Below are 20,600 nucleotides of genomic sequence, written 5' to 3' on the forward strand. Positions count from 1 at the left end.
TTTTCTCTCAGTCTGTGGCTTGTCTTTTCATTCTCTTACTATTCATATTTACACATACTTTGTAGGTCTATGTATCTTACATATTGTATTTATTCAGGTGGCTTTAAGAGACACATGAGAAGAAGATACACTCAGCCTGAAACCACCATTCTAAGCTGTGAAGCTTGTGGTCTTTCTGATTCTGTTAAGATCTGGGAGGCAGAATAGAATGTTGAAGTGCATAGGTTTTCAAAATATACTCAGGTTTGACTTTTGGTTCTGCCATTTTAGTTGTGTGAACAAAGGCAAGTTACTTAAACTCTCTGTCCCTCAGTTTCCTCATTTATGAAATGGGGATAATAATTAAGACATTGAGAAAAGTGTGAATGAATAGCTTAAGAGTGTCTATTATTATGTTGGCATAAAAGAGTTATAGAGAAGTGCTTAGTAATAGTAAGTGTTCAGTAAATATTAGCTCTTGTAATTATTTCTACCATCATTATTGTTGTCATTAATGCTTTCTGCTTCGTCCCCTCCTTATCATCCTGGCTATCTAATTGGTAAAATTGTCTCTATATTGAATTATAGTCTGCATTTATGTAACTTTTACTTATTGGTCCTTTTGTGTCCTTTGGATTATGGAAAATGAACTTAATACCTCTTCTGAATGATGTCTCTTTGACTTTTGAAGCTGATCCCTTCTATTCTCAGAATTTCTTCATCAATCAACGTGTTTTGTAAATAAGTTTTCCTTACCATAAGGAAGTTAAGAAAGTTAACATTTTGGGGATCATAACTTTTAAAATATATTAGAATTTAAAAGATAAATAAATTGAAGGTATAAATGAGCACTCAGAGTTGTAAATGACACCTGGATTTGAGTGATGTCCAAGGCCCAAGTGGCTGAGAGCTATAATCTGCATTTATATTCATTTGTCATCAGTTATAGAAGTTTTATAACAAATGCATTTTAAAAAAGTATGGTGTACTAACTTTATTAATTAAAATCCTCTTGATGAAAATGTATTTCATCTTAGAAAATGGCCTTAGGCATTCTCCTTTAATTTATTGGTTTAGAACAAAGTGTTTGAAAAAGCATATGAAAAGATTTGGGATAATTGCAATGCACATGGTGTCCAGCTTACTAATGATTTTTTTCCTTTTTTGTAGTTTATAAAGCAACATATTTTAAACTTTTTCTAGAATGGAATTTTGCTTCAATAATAAGCAGTACCCTATCCCCAAAGGGTTTCCAATGTCAGTTTTCAATTTGTAATGTAGAAGCTTCACTGTGGTGTAAAGTGTTATGACATTTTATTTAGGAAAAAAGATCACAGAACTCCATATGATGGTATAAATTTCCCAATGCTTACATGTTTTAAATTGGAATGAAAAATACATTAAAATTTACATTAAATTATATCTGTTTTCAAAGTGGGGGAGTCAGTGGGATGGGGATTATAGAATATGTTTGGGACTCCATGGTGGGAGGTGTGGGTCAAAGAAGCCCGTGAAGCATAAATAGAAAGGAAATTTTGACTAAGGCAATTAGATTACATGGTTCTTTCCCACTTTTTTTGTTTGTTACAGGCAAAGGGGAAGATAGTGATGTACTCAGTATAAATGCAGATGCTTATGACAGCGACATAGAAGGCCCATGCAATGAAGAGGCAGCTGCTCCTGAGATCCCAGAAAATACAGTCCAGAGTGAAGCTGGTCAGATAGATGACCTGGAGAAAGACATTGAGAAAAGTGTGAATGAGATTCTGGGACTGGCAGAGTCTAGCCCAAAGGAGCCCAAAGCAGCTACCCTAACTGTTCCTCCACCAGAAGATGTTCAGCCTTCTGCACAGCAACTGGAGCTGCTAGAACTTGAGATGAGGGCAAGAGCCATTAAAGCCCTGATGAAAGCCGGTGATATAAAAAAGCCAGCCTAGTTATTTAATTTGAACCTGAATTTTAGGTGTGTTTGAACAAAGCCACGTGATATGACTTGGTATCTGACATTTATTTTGGGTCTTACATGATATTTCTCATGTAACCCTTATTAGATAAACTCAATTTAGACCTAAAATACATATGGCTATTTTTGTTGATGTTACTTTTATACTATATATGTGCTATTATTGTTTTATGAGTTCATGGCAAATATTGTTAGGTAATTGGATACTTTGTTAGATAAGTATTTTAGCTTGTCTGCAGATTAATATCTGAAAAGCCATTAGGAAAGAGTCATGTTAATTTTTTTCTTTATTTTTAAATATTTTGGTACCAAACCTAAAAGCTTAAGAAAAATTGACTAAGCATGTTGCTCTTAAGACCCCCTATATTTTGCAATGAAATATTAAATTAGTGCTCCTAGATTTGTTAATTTAAGAATTTTAGTTATGCTTACATGCACCTTGAAAATATCTATTATCTTGAAGATATATACCTTCTATGGTTGTGGATTTACTAGTAAATAAAAACCGAGTAACATTTTTTACTGTAAGGCTTAGAGATCAAAAATGTCTGAGAAAAACTTAAAATAAAGAAAAAAAGGACTTAATGTAAGTCAGTTTTTAATAATGTAGAGTAGTTGCCCAACTTTAGTTCCAATAGACAAGCCATTCTGACAGGTATTTGATTTTTATTGGACACTTTGTTGAAGTGTTTTTCTTCACTAAAAAGGGAACACGTTTTCATTTTCATTCCAAGCTATCGGGAAGAGGAGAATATTTTATCATATAGATTTTCATCTGTTGTTTTTGCTTGAAGATCTGATGTGCTATAATTCCATGAATTAAAAATAATAAAGACTGTCATTCTGGATTTGAAGCCTTTGAAACTTTTCCAAAAGCAAAATTAATTTCAGGAAGCTTTGATAAGTCGATGTTATAATTAATCTAATTTTGTATAGTTTTTGTAAATAACAGTTATGGATGCATTTTGCCCCATCACTAATTGTAGTTGTTTGATACCAAACTACATTTAGGTAGAAACTCTTAACTTAAAATAAATTGTTGTGTTTTTTTTCCTAAAATGTAAATCTCGAACTGTTGTTTTTATAGTTGCTCACAGGGTATTTTACGTATAAGCCATGCTTTCCAAATATTCTATGAGGATTTTCCTCAGACACTAAACTTTCAGGGATTGTGTTTTATAACTAGCTTAATTATATATACACTAGAAGCCTGGTGCACAAAATTTTGCATGGGTGCGGTCCCTAGGCCTGGCCGGTGATTGAAGCGCGAGCGTCTGACGTGGAAGGGCAGGTCCCAGCTGACCTCTGGCCCCTGGGCAGCACCTGGGCCCCTGCTCACAACTGCCTTGGCCTGGCGCCGCCTACTCACCTGCTCCACCATCCTGCCTCGGTCCCGCTCTTGTCGGGGCCAGAAGCACCTCCACTGCAGCCTGCTGCCAGCACCGCATCGCCAGTGCCCACCATGTTCCGCGCCAACCCCTGGTGGTCAGCGCACGTCATTGCGAGCAGTCGAACTCCTGGTTGAATGACCACCTGAGGGGACAATTTACATATTAGGCTTTTATTATATAGGATTTTAGTAGGTTACTTATAGAAATAGAGAGTATTTATGGAACATTGGAGTTGCAGTTATAAATTCTTTTTGTTGTTCCTGAACAACAGATAACTTTGTCATGTTTTTTTCTCCCTGAATTTTTCTGATGAAGTGGAGGCCTGCATCATTTGAAAAGCGTCTCTTAGGCTGGTAAATGTGAATATGGTTTAAATACGGTTTCTTGTAGTTAACTGCTTCAAGATAAAAAAAAGCATTGATTATAGTAACATTTTCTGTCAACTTAAACTAAAAGTTAAAATGATAAAATACTGCAGCATAAACTGTAATAATGCTGCTACTAATTATAAAATGCAGTTGATAATGTATGTGATTAAACATACGGGAGTAGGAAAAGGTCTGAGTGCTGTGTAGCTGATTAAAGTCACCATCTTCAGCATTATGTGTGCTCTATTCAGCATGCAGGCGGGTTAGAGGACATTTGAGTAGCGTTGGTATGTGTGAGATGGAATGAGCTGAGCAAATTAGAAGCTACTTAGAGTCCTACTTAGAAAAGCAACTTTTCTCTTACTCTTTTTTAATGTTGAAAGACAGGAGAGCTTTTTGAAAATGAATGGCTTTGGAGAACAGGGATAAGTTTGCTCTAGACATGCCTAAGTAATGAGAAAATAACGTATATTGATCTGATGCTGTTATTTAAATCATCTGCTCACAGGTATTTATTGATTACCTTTGAGGTGTTTCGTCTTCTTCAGAATCTTAAACTCAAGGATGTTGCAGTATAGATTTAAGTGTAGAATAGACTGATTAAAAAAGATATGGGTGCTACTTCCTTTTATATCTCATTCCTCCTTCCTTTGCCAAGGTAAGGAAAATTTCTAGACAATGTTAATTAAAAGACAAAAAATTTGGCAGCCTAATTTTCCATTTAAAGCAGTCCATTTGACTAGAAACTTGGCCGAAATCTTGAATGATAGGTGGCAACTGATTAGACCGTGGCCCAGTTTTTGATGCTCCTACTAATTTACACACTAACATATATCCTGAAAACCTATTACCATGGAAAATCACCTAAACTCCTCAAATCCTTTTGTTGAGCACCATCAATTCCTTAAAACTATCAGACAATATATCCTTTTAAAATATATCTTGTTGCCGAAACCTACTTTCAATAAATTGTTAGATCCCAGGGCATGATTAGCTATCTGAGTAGAGGTGTTCAGAGTCATTTGAATGGTAATACAATTTGTGATAAAATACAGGGTGGGGCAAAAGTAGGTTCACAGTTAATTGTATGGAAAATGCAATAATAAATAATACAAGAATAAACTTTTGCATACTCACAACTGTAAACCTACTTTTGCCCCACACTATGTATTTTTTAATACTATTTTCAAGGTAGATAAAGCTGGGGTGAACCCATAATTTAGGCCAAATATAGCTGGCAGCCTAAAAGTTTTAAAATTTCATAGTTCTGTTCATCATAAAAAATAAGAGAAGAGAGTTCAGTTATAGATTTCCTTTATTGTACCTGTTTAATTCTTAAAAAGTAAAAGACCAATATGCTTTAACTTAAAACTACTAGATTTTATCTTCAAGTACACTCCCTTTTAAAACAAAAAATGCTAATGAATATATTAGTAGGAACTCAAGTACATTTCCTGGATATTTAATCATTTTACAAAGCATTGTGATGCAGCTCTGGCCCCTGGCTCAGTTGGCTGGAGCATCCTCCTGTACACATAAAGGTTGGGGGTTTGATCCCTGGTCAGAGTGCATACCATGAATGAATGTTTCTCCTCCTCTCCCTCTCTCTCTAAAATCAATAAAAGTTAAATTTAAAAAAAGCATTATGATACAATAAAAAGAGTGGAGTTAAATGAAAAGAGTGAGAGTTAAGAGCAGAAGGTTCTGATTCTGTCTAAACCAGCTGTGTTACCTTGGATGGAAATATGCTCAGTAGGTGTGGCTTGGTGGTTGAATGTCGACCTATGAATCAGGAGGTTGTGCTTAGATTCCTGGTCAGGGCCCATGCCCGGGTTGTGTAGAGAATCAATGATTCTCATCATGGATGTTTCTATCCCTCTCCCTCTCCCTTCCTCTCTGAAATCAATAAAAATATATTTTAAAAAATAAAATAAAGTGAGGGAAATAAATTGTTAACCAATATATGATTTCTTTCTGCTATAATATTTTGTCATTCTAGTACAGAATACCGTAAAAATTTGGGAAATTTTTAAATTCAGGTACCTACCTCTTTCCTTCTCCCCATTGAAAATTAAGCAATCCAGTTCTCTCTCTCATAGCGTTGCTGGATATGAACAATAATCCAGTGTGGGGTTTTTTTTTTTACATATTACAGTCTATTGTCAGGATAACTTGGTAAGTATACTGTCTACAATTACTTTGGCCTATAAACTTAGGTTATCTTTAATTTTGTATTTTATTTATTGCAAGATAATATGTAAATAATGTTAAGTCAAAAAGAGTTGTTTTCCAAGGCTTATAATGAAAAATAGTACTCCCTTTTCCTATTCTTTTTACACCAGCTTTTGCTATTGAAGGTAAACACTGTCAAATTTTTTAGCCATTTTTCCCAGTATGTCTGTTTTTAAGTAACATGATTATTATCTATTTTGTGATATTTTAGGTTTAATTTTTATCTATTGATCTATTTGGAATATGAAGGTTAAATCTGTTCTACCTTCCCCCTAAACACATACCTCCCTCCCTCATCCTTCCAATATAAGTGCCGTTGCAGTGCACTTTTTGGTTAAGTTAGCCTTTAATATTTATACTGTTTTCACTATGTAAATACTATTCGTAACTGGGCTGCATGGTATCTATAATTCCTTTTTTGGTCCAATTATTGTTTTCAATTTTTTGGAATTAATAATGTAAATAACATTATTTTATTTGCTCAGTGTTCTTTGTAGTAGACATCAATTTATACCACCTTCCAGAAGTGTAGATTTTCAGCAGCATGAAAAACACCATATAATCTTTTTTCTTTTTTCTTTTTTTTTCTCTCAATACATTCCTGCTGGAGCTCTCACTTCCTTGCTAATCTGGATGGGTTGCTCTTCACCTCTTATGTTGGATATCCCATTTCCTGAATCCTCTGTCTTCCTCCTTTAGTTTATTCCCTCATTGTGATGGCAGACCTCTTCCAACAGCCTCCTGTGAAACAATGCATGAACTGTGAATTATCTTGACTGGTTGGTGTGACTCGCACGGTTCTGTTCTATCCATACACTTAATTGAAACACTGTAAATGTTTCAGGGTGGACGTCATTGTCCTGAATTTTCCAGCATTGCACTGATGCCTTCCAGCTTTCACCAAATGTGTTGAGAAGTCATTTGTTATTTTGATTCTATCCTATCTAATAAAGAGGGAATATGCTAATTGACCGTCATGCCCTCACAAAGATGGTGGCGCCCACAGCCAATAAGGAGGGAATATGCTAATTGACTGTCACACCCCCAAAGATGGCAGCGCCCACAGCCACAAGATGGCGGCGCCCAGTCCCCTCAGCCTCGCCAGGGTGGCAGGCGTGCAGCATGGCTGGGCCCGCCCCCAGGTGGGTCTGGCCGCTCCGTGTGCCTGCCTCCAGAGTCCCCCAGTCCCCTCAGCCCCCCAGCTGCCCAGGGCCAGCCCGAGGTGCAAGCAAGCCTCGGATGGCGGCTGTCCAGTCAACACCCGAGGTGCAGGCAAGCCTCGGATGGCGGCTGCCCCGCCGATGCCCGAGGCGCAGGCAAGCCACCGATGGTGGCTGCCCAGCTGCCCAGGGCTGGCCCCAAGGCGCAAGCAAGCCTCGGATGGTGGCTGCCAACTGCCCAGGGCCACCCGAGGCTCAGGTAACCAGGGCCGGCCGAGGCTTGCGCTGCTGGCAGTGGCAGCATCAGAGGTGTGATGGGGGCATTGCCTTCCCCTGATCGCCGGGTTGCCTCCCGCCACTGAGGGCTCCCAGACTGTGAAAGGGGGCAGGCCGGGCTGAGGGAACCCCCACTCCAGTGCATGAATTTTCATGCACTGGGCCTCTAGTTTACTTATATGTGTCCTGTTGGTTTCTCTGGAAGCTGTTAGGAGCTTATCATTATTCCCGGTATTCTGAAATTTATTGATGATGTCAGAGGATGGATTTTTTTTTTTTTTTAAAGATACTACTCCTGATCCCCTTTTTTCTGCCTCATACCCTAGCCATGTGAAAACCCTGCCAGGTAAATGCAGGGGAGCCTACACTGGAAATGATCAGATTCACCTTTTCTCCAGGCTCCATCCTAGTCCTTAAATCAGAAACTGTTGGATGGATCTTTTTTCCTTCATTGAAGGTGGACTCTTTCAGGGGCCACTTTTTATGTCATTCGGTTCTGGGAAGTTTTTAAGTATTGCTTCTTGGATAAGTTCCCTCTACTTTTATTCTGATCTCTATTTCTGGAACTCCTTTTATTAAGATATTGATATCTAGGTCTGATTTTTCAATTTCTTTTTTCTTTTTGAATTTTTATGAGTTTGTTTGAGCCAAATTGATGACAGTTTCCAGAAAGCAAGATCTCAAATCCTTCCTATTTCTTATTGTTTGTACTTTCCACCTTTTTCTTCTACTTTCTTATATATATTCTCAATATTCTCTTCCAGTTCTTTCAATGATTTTTTAAAAAATTTTCCTATCATATTTTTATTTTTTAACATTTTTTCCAATCTTATTTTTAATATCCAAAAGGCCTTTTTGTATTTTAATCTCTAAGTATATTTCCTTTTAAAAATAGCATCATGCTCTGGGACTGTAGGACATTGGCTCCGTCCTGTGTCCTGGGGATCTTACACATACCCTGTGAGGCCTGGGCCATGCAGGCAGAGCTTGACCTCTGACCAACCTTAGTCTTGGAGCAGCACTCTGAGATCCTCCCAGGAACATGGCCAGAGAGGCAGCCTTGTAAGGACCCATCACAACATTTTCTCATCTGCCTTTTTTTCTTGAGAGGGACTCACTGTCTTGCAGGGATATCTTGAGGCAGTTTTCCCATCTGCCTCTGGTGTCTTTGAGATCTGAGACTGTCTTGCCCCACTTAGGGCACCACTGCAGGCTATAAAATTGCTCAGCTGCATCAGCTCCTCAGCAACAGGGTATTCAAGTTATTTTGTTAATTATGACAAGACTTTATTAAGTTTTTTAAGTTATTTTTATTTTATTTTAAAACCAAAGCCTGTTTTTTCTACTTTGTAGGAGCAGTTGTTAGCCTGAAGGCAAAAGAAGTTAATTCTGCTCCTTAATAGCAAGGGAATGTAGCATCATTAGGTATAATAGTTAATGTCAGTTTAAGGATTTTTTAAAAATATATTAAGACTAAAACTCATTTATATAAAAAGATATGGTATTATAGATTCAAAGGACCAGTATTTTAACATTATTGTAAAACTCTTTAGAAGTTTTAAAAGATTTTGGGTTTTTTTTCTTTGAACAACTTATACTTATTTATCACTCTTCTGTTTTAGTATATCTTCTTAGTCTGGAACCTATTTTCTCAAACTCCAAATGAGAACTGACTACATGTTTTGGTAGGTAACTGATTTTTCCCTCTAAATACATTTGAGGTAGGATTTTATTTTTCTTTTTGATTAATCCTCACCTGAGGATATTTTTCCATTGAATTTTAGAGAGAGTGGAAGGGAAAGGGAGAGATATATAGAGAGAAACATTTATGTGAGAGAAACACATTGATTGATTGCCTCCTGAACATGCCCCAACCCAGGCTGGGGATCCGCCTGCAACCGAGGTATGTGCCCTTGACCAGAATCGAACCTGGGACCCTTCAGTCTGAGGGCCGACACTCTATCCACTGAGCCAAACTGGCGAGGGCTGATGTAGGATTTTTAATAAGATTCTATCTTTAGCCATGGCCAGTTGGCTTGGTTGGAGTGTCATCCTGTACACCAAAAAGGTTGTGGTTTTGATTCCTGGTCAGGGCATATGCCTAGGTTGCGGGGTTCAATCCTGGCTTGGGACATGGTAGGAGGCAACCTATCGATGTTTCTCACATTAATGTTTCTCTTTCTTTATCCCCCTTCCCCTTCCTCTCTCTAAAATCAGTAGATATGTCATAGGGTGAGGATAACATATATATGTTTAATTCTATCTTTAGTGTAATTAAAATCACCACCTTAATAGAAATTTGGTATTATTTTCTATCTCATTTATTAGTCTATTATAACATGCTCACAAAATAAGCAAAGAAAGACACAAATGAAAAACCTCTGTCTGAGATGAGATTTGGAACATATCAGCACATACTACCACCTAAAGATTTCCCCTCTGTCCTTTGATGTAGCTGATAGCTATAAAACAACCTTTTGGGTATTAAACACCTGTGTAATAGCTTATCTGTGGGATTTTTCTGTTAGTAAACATGGCAGAAGAGAATATAATATCAAAAACACTAAGATATCAAATTAAAATCTGATTATGAAGTCCTTTGGCCTATTCATGGGTATATAAACCTTCATGTTTATTTATCTGACAAATCTGTAATATGAAAAAAAGTGTTTATTATGTTTATCTTATTTACAGCCAGATTTAAATATTAAAATATTGCATTTGTTGGGACAAGTTTCATGTTTTATAGTTCTTGCCATTCATATTTAAAATGTAAATGGAATACTTATACATTCTGAAGCCTGCAAAAAGGTTTTAGCTGCACACTAGGTTAGTTATACTGCTGCTGTAGTCACAGGAGAAAGATCCAAAGACAATTACTACAAATACAGCAAGGAGAGGAAACGGTGGAGGACATGTAATCATCCCTGCTTGTTTTTTAAATAGGTATTCATACAATTGGCTATTCTGTTTTAAATGTATCTTTTTTTTTAAATATATTTTATTGATTTTTTACAGAGAGGAAGGGAGAGAGATAGAGAGTTAGAAACATCGATGAGAGAAAAACATTGATCAGCTGCCTCCTGCACACTCCCACTGGGCATGTGCCCGCAATCAAGGTACATGCCCTTGACCGGAATCGAACCTGGGACCCTTGAGCCCGCAGGCCAATGCTCTATCCACTGAGCCAAACCGGTTAGGGCTTAAATGTATCTTAAGATGCCATCTTTCCTCACCGAATCTGTAGATCCTTTTTCAGAAGTTCATGTGAATTTTAACCTATGGCAAAAAAATCAGTCTTAAATAACTTACTTTTTCCATGTTGAGTGAATGAATCATTCCATCCTGGTATAGAACATGGGATGACAACTGTAAGAACTCGGTTTTCATATTTCCATCTGTGTATTAGTGTTAATTGGTGTTGTTAAAGAGCGTGCTAGCCTTTAGTGAAGGACGGCACTTTGCTAATAGCTTTTGGACCCTAAAATGAATCTGTATTAGGTGCATTGATTGGGAATTCAGGAATCTTTAAACTATGGTTCTTCCTCATGTGTTTAAATGTTGTGAGTTGTAATTCTCTTTATAACATTAAATTATTGAGGTAACATTGGTCAGTTACATTATATAAATTTCAGGTGTACAACTTGGTTATCCAACAGCTGTATACTCTATTGTGTGCTCACCACCTGTGGTCTAGTCTTTTTCTGTCACCATATATTTGATCCCCTTTATCCTCTTCATCCTCTTCCTGCTCCCTCTTCCACTCTGGTAACCACTATTCTGCTGTCTATGAGTTTGTTTGTTTTGTTTTTCATTTGTTGCTTTTTGTTTTATATCCCACATATGAGTGAAATCATTTGGTTCTTGTTCTTTTCTGTCTGACTTATTTCTCTTCTTTAGTCTGATACTCTTAACAATCCATCCATGTTGTCCCAAATGGCAGTATTTCATCAATTTTTATGGCAGAGTAGTGTTGCATTGTGTGTGTGTGTGTACCACATCTTTATCCAATCATCTTTCAAAGGACACTTTGTTTATTCTATACTAGAGGCCCAGTGCACGAAATTCGTGCACAGGGGTGTGTGTCCCTCAGCACAGCCTGCACCCTCTCCAATCTGGGACCCCTCAAAGGATGTCCGACTGCCCTTTACAACGGGCAGTCGGACATCCTTCTCACAATCCAGGACTGCTGGCTCCCAACTGCTTGCCTGCCTGCCTTCTTGATTGCCCCTGACCGCTTCTGCCTGCCAGCCTGATCACCCCCTAACCACTTCCCTGCTAGCCTGATGGATACTTAACTGCTCCCCTGCCAGCCTATTTGCCCCTAACTGCCCTCTCCTGCAGGCCTGGTCACCCCTAACTGACCTCCCCTGCAGGCCTGGTCCCCCCCAACTGCTCTCCCTGCAGGCCTGGGTCCCCCCCAACTGCCCTTCCCTGCAGGCCCAGTCACCTCCAACTTCCCTCCTCTGCCAGCCTGGTCACCCCTAACTGCCCTCCCCTGCAGGCTTGATCACCCCCAACTCCCCTCCCTTACAAGCCTGATCCCTCCCAACTGCCCTGGTGTCTTTTGCTGTGCAGAAACTTTTTAGTTTGATGTCATCCCATTTGTTTATTTTTGCTTTTATTTTCCTTTCCTTTGGGATCAAGTTCACTAAAACCTCTCTGAGAACAAGGTCCAGAAGTTTAGTGCCTTTGTTTTCTTCTACATGTTTTTATTGTTTCAGGTCTTATTTTCAAGTCTGTAATCCATTTTGAATTAATTTTTGTGTATGATGTCAGCAGTTTAGTTTCATTCTTTTGCATATGTTTTTCCAGCTCCATTTATTGAAGAGGCTTTCCTTCCTCCATTGTATGTTTTTGGCTTTTTTGTCAAGCATTAGTTGTCCGTATATGTGTGAATTTATTTCTGGGCTCTCAATTCGGTTTCATTGGTCTGTGTGTCTGTTTTTTCTGCCAATACCATATTGTTTTGATTATTATAGCTTTGTAGTATAATTTAAGTCAGGGATTGTGATGCTTCTACCCCCCCCCCCCCCCCCAGCATTGCTTTGACTATACAGGGTCTTTTGTGGTTCCATACAAATTTGATAAATTTTTGTTCTATTTCTTTGAAAAATGCCATTGGGATTTTGATGGAGCTTGCATGAAATATGTATATTGCTTTAGGTAATATAGCCATTTTAGCAATGTTGATTCTCCCAATCCATGAACATATACTATCTTTCCATTTATTTGTGTCTTCAATTTCTTTCAACAATGTCATAGTTTTCAGTGTACAGATTCTTCATTTTATTTGTTAAGTGTATTCCTAGGTATTTTGTCCTTTTTGTTGCAATTGTAAATAGGATTATTCTTTTCTTTTCTGATATTTCATTGTTAGTATATAGAAATTCAGTGAGTTATCAATTATAAGCACATATTATAAATTAGTTTTAAATTGTTTGCCTTTATTAGCTGAATATTATCAGAAAATAGAGTTTAAATGGTAGGAAAATGAGGTTTATATTTGGAACTTATGGAACTACCAAATGGATAGAAAACTGTGTGAGGCTCCCCACATTAACTTGACTGATGTGTCTACTTTAAACCATCCCTACCTGACCAACTTTTTTTTTCTTCTAAATATATTCTTATTGATTTCAGAGAGGGAGAGAGAGATAGAAACATCAATAATGAGAGAGAATCATAGGCTGGCTGCCTCCTGCACGTCACACACTAGGGATTGAGCCCGCAACCCGGCCTGTGTACTGACTGGAAATTGAACCTTGATCTCCTGGTTCCTAGGTTGATCCTCAACCACTGAGCAACACTGGCTGGGCCTGACCAACGTTTTTAGTAAATCTTTTTGGTCTTTTTTTCCCTTTTTTCTTCCACCTCACTATTAGCTCTTTCCTTTGCTCTTCTGCCATTTTCCTATCCTGCACTTTCTTCCTTAACTGATCATTATTTGAGATAAAGTTTTTTATTCTTTGTTGTATTCTCAACCTGTACACTTTAAATTTTTTTAAATGTCAAAAGAACTTTGTTTAAAAATCTGTTTTTCATTTTTAGTGTAGATAATTGAAAAAATTATAATAGTGAACCAGAGAAACAGAATTTCTGATTGGAGGGGCTATTAAAGATCTACTTCAAAATGCCAACATGTTGAGTGTTTATTGCATATGGCTTTGCAAAAAATTTATTTTTAAGGTAGTATTTTTTCATTATAAGAAAAGATTAAAGTTTTACATTATGCCACCTCCTTTCATTATTCCCCATAGTAATTGCACATTCCATCCAAATATGAATTCTCTTCCTCTAGATGATTTGGAGTTCAGAGTTTTTTTAAAAAAAGCTTTGTTTCCTAATTTTTTTTTTCTCATTTGTAGCATTGTAAGTTTATTGCAGATAACTTGGACAAAAGAGGTATAGAGAAGAATTCCACCATCTCGATGTAACCTCTAACTTTCTTTCCTTTTATTCTAATACTTATTATCTGTTGATAAATTAGGAGTACACACACGCACGCGTATGCACCCGGGCGCATGTACACACACACACACACACACACACACACACACACACACACACACACACACACGAGATACTCAAGTGTTGGCAAGAGTATAAAGAGAAGAAAGGTAAAAAGCAAACCATCTGGAGGAAAAGCATTTGCACAAATTGAAATCCATTGGTTGATATATTTATGATATCACAATCTAGTACGTATAATCAAGAAATTATAAAGTGTTAGTATCTTAGAATTGTGTATGAACTGTGGTTGCTGATTATTGAAGCTCAGAAGACCGTTGGAGCGGTGGGCGAGTGCTGGGAGATGTGCGGAGGAAGCACCACCAATAGGGAGAAATGACAGCTCGTGTGAGAGACCTGATGGTTACGTGGTCCTTGGAGACTGTTCAGTGCAGAGGCAAATAGTATCACATCAGGAGTTTTGTTTGCGTGAAGTATGACACTTCAGTGTGATAATTGATGTATCTAATGATGAACCAGTCTGCAAGGAACACGTGCAATTGTGTGCAAAGAAGTTTTATTGTAAAATGTGTTTTAAAAAAGTTGTTTTGGTGTGAGGAGGGTAGGTGGCTTCTTTTATTGAGTTACTGAATAAATGAGGCACCATCTTCAGACATTGGAACATGTCTGTTATATGTACTTACATTTTATTTGAGTCCTAATTGCAGTCAGACTCTTTGTTTGCTGGAAAATGTGTCATTTCTGTTCACTGGAACAATAGAATAAAGGAAATGGACCTGTGTACTCTGTGGTAGATGGATGGCCACTCTTAATTTTATTTGAAGCATACGATATGTTTATCACTGAAAGCTGAAATTAGCCCTGAACTCGTGGGCTGTGTCTGACATTTTAAAGGTATAAACTCAGTGAGAAATGTAATTAAGGATAGCAGGCCTTTCTGCTTGGCAGGGCTGGTCGCGCATTTACTTGACGTACATTGCTTACTAGTATATTACTCTCGGCAGATTCTCCAAGTATCTTTTTTTTTATGGCAATATTTTTATATGAACAAGTTTTTAGTTTTTTTTTAGTTTTTTTTAAGGTTGATTGCAGTTAAATGGTGAGAATCTTGTGGTATTGTCAAAGCAAAATATATACTCTGTATGTGACAAATATGAGTATTATAACTTATCTGAAATAGTTCAGTTGCTCTGCAGTCAAGAAATGGAACTTTTTGTTCGCCGTGAGTTTGCTGCCTCTGGCTTCCTCACAATTCAGTGCAGTGTTGCAATGAACACTTTTCTGAGTGCCTTGTTTTAAATTTTTGTGTTTGTATGATCCTGGAAAAAGAGCTCCCAAATTATATTTCCATATCTAGTCTCTGTAAGCATTTCAATTTGACTTATCAAAGCAATGAATAATCTTTCATTTTTGGCAGAATGTTTAATAAATAGCACCAAAGTGACATCATAGAAAGAAACACAAGAAGCTTAAGATGTTCTTTTAATGTTTTAAATCTGTATCTTTTTAAAAAAAATTAAGATGGGGGTAGGAAAGAAAAGTGAACTTCAGATTTTTATGTTTAATCGAACAAACAGCATGTGCTGACAAGTATAAATAACAGCAGTCCAAAGTGACTAAATAAATTGCTTTCCACAAGCAATGATTCATCTTCTGTCTTTCATTGCCATCAGGCTAGGAGACAGCTTCTTTTTGTCAGCTTATAGGGAAAATTTGATAGTAAAACACTCCTGTTTCTATTCCCGCAATAAAAGCTCATTATCTTCTATAGTAGCTGCATTTTAAAATATTTAAATACAATAATTAAGTCTCATTTGGTTGTTCATTTACCTAAAACTTTGTGAAGGTCTAATTGCTCCGTCTTTGTGGTGTTTTGCAATATTCTGGAAAAATCACTCCCCCTAATTTTTTCATCTTGGTAAACAGTTCTTGAACACTTATATAGAATGCATACTCTGTTGTTGTCTGGTGTTACATAAATGTCAATCAGGTCAGGTTGCTCAATAGTGTTGTTCAAATCTTCTATATTCTGACTGATTTTCTGTCTATATTTCTTTACTTACTGAGAGAGGGTATGTAGTTTTTGCAGCATAACAAATTACCAAAAATTGGGCTTGAGATAGCACACATTTATTATCTCACAGTTTCCATGAGTCAGGAACCTGGGGAAGATGTAGCTGGTCCTTTGCTCAGGGTCTCAGAAGAATGCAATCAAGGTGTCAGCTGGGGCTGTGGGCTCCTCTGAGGCTTGGCAGCTTTCCAAGTCCAGGAGATTGTTGGCAAAATTCACTGCCATGCAGCTGTAGAACCCATGGCAGCCTGTTTTGTTCAAAGCCACTAGGATAGAGAGTCTCTGACTTCTTCCATCTTTAATCTCCAGATCCTACGTTAAAGGGCCCACCTGATTAGGTCAGACCTGCTCAGGATAGTTCTCTTAATTAACTCAAAGTCAACTGACAAGTTATCCCATCGGTGCAAAATCCTTCACTTTTGCCATATAACATAATGTAATCACAGGAATGAGTTATCATATATTCAAGTCTTGTCTAGGAATTTTACAGGGCATGGATAGCAAGGTTGAGAATTTTGGGGGTGCTCTTAAAATTCTGGCAACCACACAGGAGTATTAAAATCTCCAACAATAATTTGTAAATTTGTTTATTTCTCCTTGTAATGCTGTCATTTTTGCTTCAAGTATTTTGAAACTTGTTACTAGGTGCATAGATGTCTAGGATTGTCACATCTTCTTTAAAAATTTATCTCTTTATCATAATGAAATAACATTATTTTCCCTAGTAATGCTTTTTGCTTTGAAGTCTTTCTTTGTTCTGTTTGTAATATAACAACGTCTGCTTTCTGATTGTCTTCTTACTTTTGATCCTCACCCGAGGATCTGTTTTTCATTGATTCTAGAGAAAGAAAGGAAGGGAGAGGGAGAGAGAGAAACATCCCTCCGTTGCCTCCCATTTGCACTCTGACTGGGGATGGAGCCTGAAACCTGGGTATGTGGCCAGACAGGAATTGAGCCCTCAGTGCACAGGATGATGCCCTCACCAACTGAGCCACTTCTGCTTGAAATATTAATGTTTATTGCATGTAACATTATTATATTTAAAATCCTTTTTCTTGAAAATAAAAAAATATTTTGAAAAAAAATCTTTTGATTAGTGTTAGTATGGTATATCTTTTCCAATCTTCTAATGTATTTGTGTCTTTAGATTTAAGTCATGTTTCTTGTAGGCAGAAGATGGTCAGGTCTTCCTTTTCTATTCAGTTTTACAATCTTGACCTTTTATTTATTTGTTAAATTTTCTTTACAGTGTATTTGTATGTAGCATCGCATTTGTAACACTGTCTCTCACCTTTTATAAACCTTTCACAATGTATTTCTATCATTTATTTTGACAGCTTTGTGATATGTAATTTACATACCTTAAAGTTCACCCTTTTAAAGTATACAGTTCAGAGGTTTTTATAGAGTTGTACATCCACCAACATTATCTGATTCCAGAACATTTTCATCACCCCCGAAAGAAACTTCATACCCATTAGCAGTGACTCCCCAGGCCCACCTTCCCCTGGTAACCACTGATATACTTTCAGTCTATGAATTTGCCTTCTCTGGACATATCATATAAATGGAATCATACAAGACATGGCTGTTTGTATCTGGCTTTTTTGTTTTTAAGGTTCACCCATGTTGTAGCATATGTCAGTACTTCAATCTTTTTATGGCCAAATGATGGGTCATATTTTGCAGTGTTTTTATAGGCCAGTTTTGATGGCATGGCAGACATTCTGACTTTCACTGTGTTGGGTGCTGGGTATTCGTATTCATCTAAATAGTCTTGAGTCTTTTTACTGAGACAGCTGAGTTATTTGTAAATAATTGGATCCTTCCCATTCTCTCCTTTAAGAATTGTTAGGTCAGACTGGAACATGCTCATTCTAGGGCACATTAGTTCCTACCACTGATGGGACACCCTCTATGCACTCCATGCCCTGTGAATCCTGAGGCTGTCCGTGGCTGTTGGAGCAGGCCCTCCTAGCCTTGTGTGGGCGCTGGGCATTAGTACCTCCTGCCCTGGTGGTGGTTCTGTCCTGACCTTGGCAGCTTCCTCACGTGCATACCCTGCTCAGTACTCAGCCACACACCTGTGGGGGCGTCAGCCTTGCTCCAGAGGTCTCACTCATCTCGGGTGTAGAGTGCACCCCACAGTTTGTCTTCAATGAAGATTTTTCTTTGGCTGGTTTATGCTGACTTCTGTTCTTTTTTTTTTTTTTTTTTTTTAAACACACACATTTTTATTGATTTCAGAGAGGAAGGAAGAGGGAGAGAGAGATAGAAACATCAATGATGAGAGAGAATCATTGATTGGCTGCCTCCTGCACGCCCCCTACTGGGGATCGAGCCCACAACCCAGGCATGTGCCCTTGACGGGAATCGAACCCGGGATCCTTCAGTCAGCAGGCCGATGCTCTATCCACTGAGCCAAACTAGCCAGTGCCTGACTTCTGTTCTCTAGGGTGTTTTTCTAATCTTGATAAATTTGGGTCAAAACATACTCCCTTCAGGAGATCTTAAGCCTTGTCTGATTACTGTCTGATTCTGGAGACATACTCATTTCTGTGTTTTGAAGAGGTAGAGAAGTAAAATGTTAATTTGTCTCTCCATGGTCTGTTATGCAGGGGAGCTTGCTCTCGTAAGAGCATCAGCTAGCAGGACTGTCAGCTGGTAGTTGTTTGTGTCCCTTCATTTCCTTTAACAGCCTGAGTTCCAATTTAGATTGTCATTTTTTCCCTCTTAACTCTTTCCTCATAAGGAGATAATGGATGCTGCTGGTAAATTTTTAAAAATCTCTTTAAGGCCTCCTTCATTTACAATGAAATACTGTGTTGTCATCTACTTAGTATTAGAGGTAATGGATTTTAAAAAGAGTTGAAATCATGTTAACTTCAAGCTTTAAGTGGCAAAGAAGAATTATTAGGGAATAAATGTTCAATTCTATCAATAACTATTTTCTGGTTGTAACGTAATTTTTATTCGTATAATGTTTAATACAAAGGCAGGTGGTTAATAACTCCTATCTGCAGCTATGAAAGTAAAAAAGTTTGTTTAAAAATTTTTTTATCCAATGGTTATGTGGGCAATTAATCTGTTGCTATTTTTCCATTTGGAACCGATTTAAAATGGTATAATAATATTTAGACACAATTTCTCATCCATGGAACATAGTTCCTTATTTTGCTCTGTTCTTAGAAATGCTGAACTATTGAAATAGTTCTTTTCTGTAGAGTGTGGTCCTCCCTTTTATCCAGGGACAGATTTTGTGGCAAATCATTGAGTCAGCAGTTATGTTGAGTCTAACTGAAGGAGATAAAGTTCCTAAGAATTTATTACATATGTGTCTTGCCACTGAGTGAGCAAGAAAAATGCCTACCCATCAGTGCTGACTGGTTGGGAATCTCTGAAACATGATGCCACAATCCTCATAAATAATAGAGTAACAGAATCACGGGAAATTTGACAGAGATCAATCTCTAGATGGATGAGTTAGTCTATAAGCAAATAGCTACTCAACCTCTTTTGACTTTTAAAAATGCTCTATGTGTTTGCTTACCCAGACCCCTGGATTTCGGTGAGGCCCTAGAGATCAAGCAGTGTCTGCAGACTAACCGGTGAGAGCAACGGAGGACTGGTGTGTGCAGGTACATATTAATGTCAGTGAGACACTCCTCTCCCACTTCTGCAGACTCTACTCTTCAGCTTGTTCTCATGGAGATGTGCCTTGGCTATCTCTTGAGTTGAATTTGACCCTGATGTCGTGGGATCAGAAAGGATAGATTTCATCAGTGATGTGGGAAAACCTGCCAATAATATGTTGGGGTGTCCTAGTTTTATTTTTGCCAGATTTATGAGGCTGGATTATGCAGTGCTTTTGATATTTATATTTATATACATATACATATATATATACATGTACATGTATATATAAAATCTGTTTATTTATTGATTTCACACATTGAACTTGTCTGAAAGCATAACCATGGTAGCCAAAGACATTTCCAACTCTTGCCATGTTTCTCTGGCATCTACCACGGGACTATAAACTTGCAGCTGATTGATAGGTATGTTGCCTAATAACCCGTCTCCCTATTTGGAATCGGCCATCATTCCCTGACTCTATACATGAATGAGATGTTCTAAAGGCAAGTGAATATGAACCCAAGTAATCCTCAGTCCATCTCTGAGATGAGGAATGAGGTGGCAGGAGATGCCTGGAAATGGTCTCTGAGGTGCCATCAGTTATCATCTCCGGTTTTTGGCAGGTATAGAGTGGCCAGGATGGTTAGATGTTTGAAAACAGAGTTTAAAAAATTATGTCATGTCCTGGCTGGTGTGGCTCAGTTGGTTGGGCATCATCTGTGCACCAAAAGGTCGCCAGTTGGATTCCCTATCAGGGCACATGCCTGGAATGCAGGTCGGGAGCCCGGATCCCTGGTCAGGAGATCAATGTTTTGCTCTCATATCAATGTTTCTCTCTCTTGCTCTCACCTCCTCCCTCTCTAAAAATCAATAAAAAGTCTTAAAAAAAAAAAAAAGAAAAAGAAAAAGCCTGTGACTAAAATAATCTTTGTACAGTTGTGTGCCTCATTGCACTTCTTACAGCCTTTAACATTTGGACAAGCAGGTATTTTTTTAAAGGATTTTTGTTAAGAATGCATTGACTGAGTTTCGACAAACACAGACACGTGCAAC

At 37.8% G+C, this 20,600-nt stretch overlaps 1 protein-coding gene across 1 annotated transcript in view; it reads left to right on the top strand.

Annotated features, from left to right (window-relative positions):
* CAAP1 (caspase activity and apoptosis inhibitor 1) overlaps positions 1 to 3,885 on the top strand; it is a 30,700-nt gene extending 26,815 nt beyond the window's left edge. The window contains exon 6 of the mRNA XM_080669323.1: positions 1,570 to 3,885. Coding sequence (XP_080525449.1) covers positions 1,570 to 1,916 — 347 coding nt within the window. The 3' untranslated portion in view covers positions 1,917 to 3,885. The remainder of the gene's footprint in view (positions 1 to 1,569) is intronic.
* Positions 3,886 to 20,600: the final 16,715 nt, after the last annotated feature.

Source organism: Plecotus auritus, assembly GCF_963455305.1.
Source record: "Plecotus auritus genome assembly, chromosome: 5".
Classification (NCBI taxonomy): Eukaryota; Metazoa; Chordata; class Mammalia; order Chiroptera; family Vespertilionidae; genus Plecotus; species Plecotus auritus.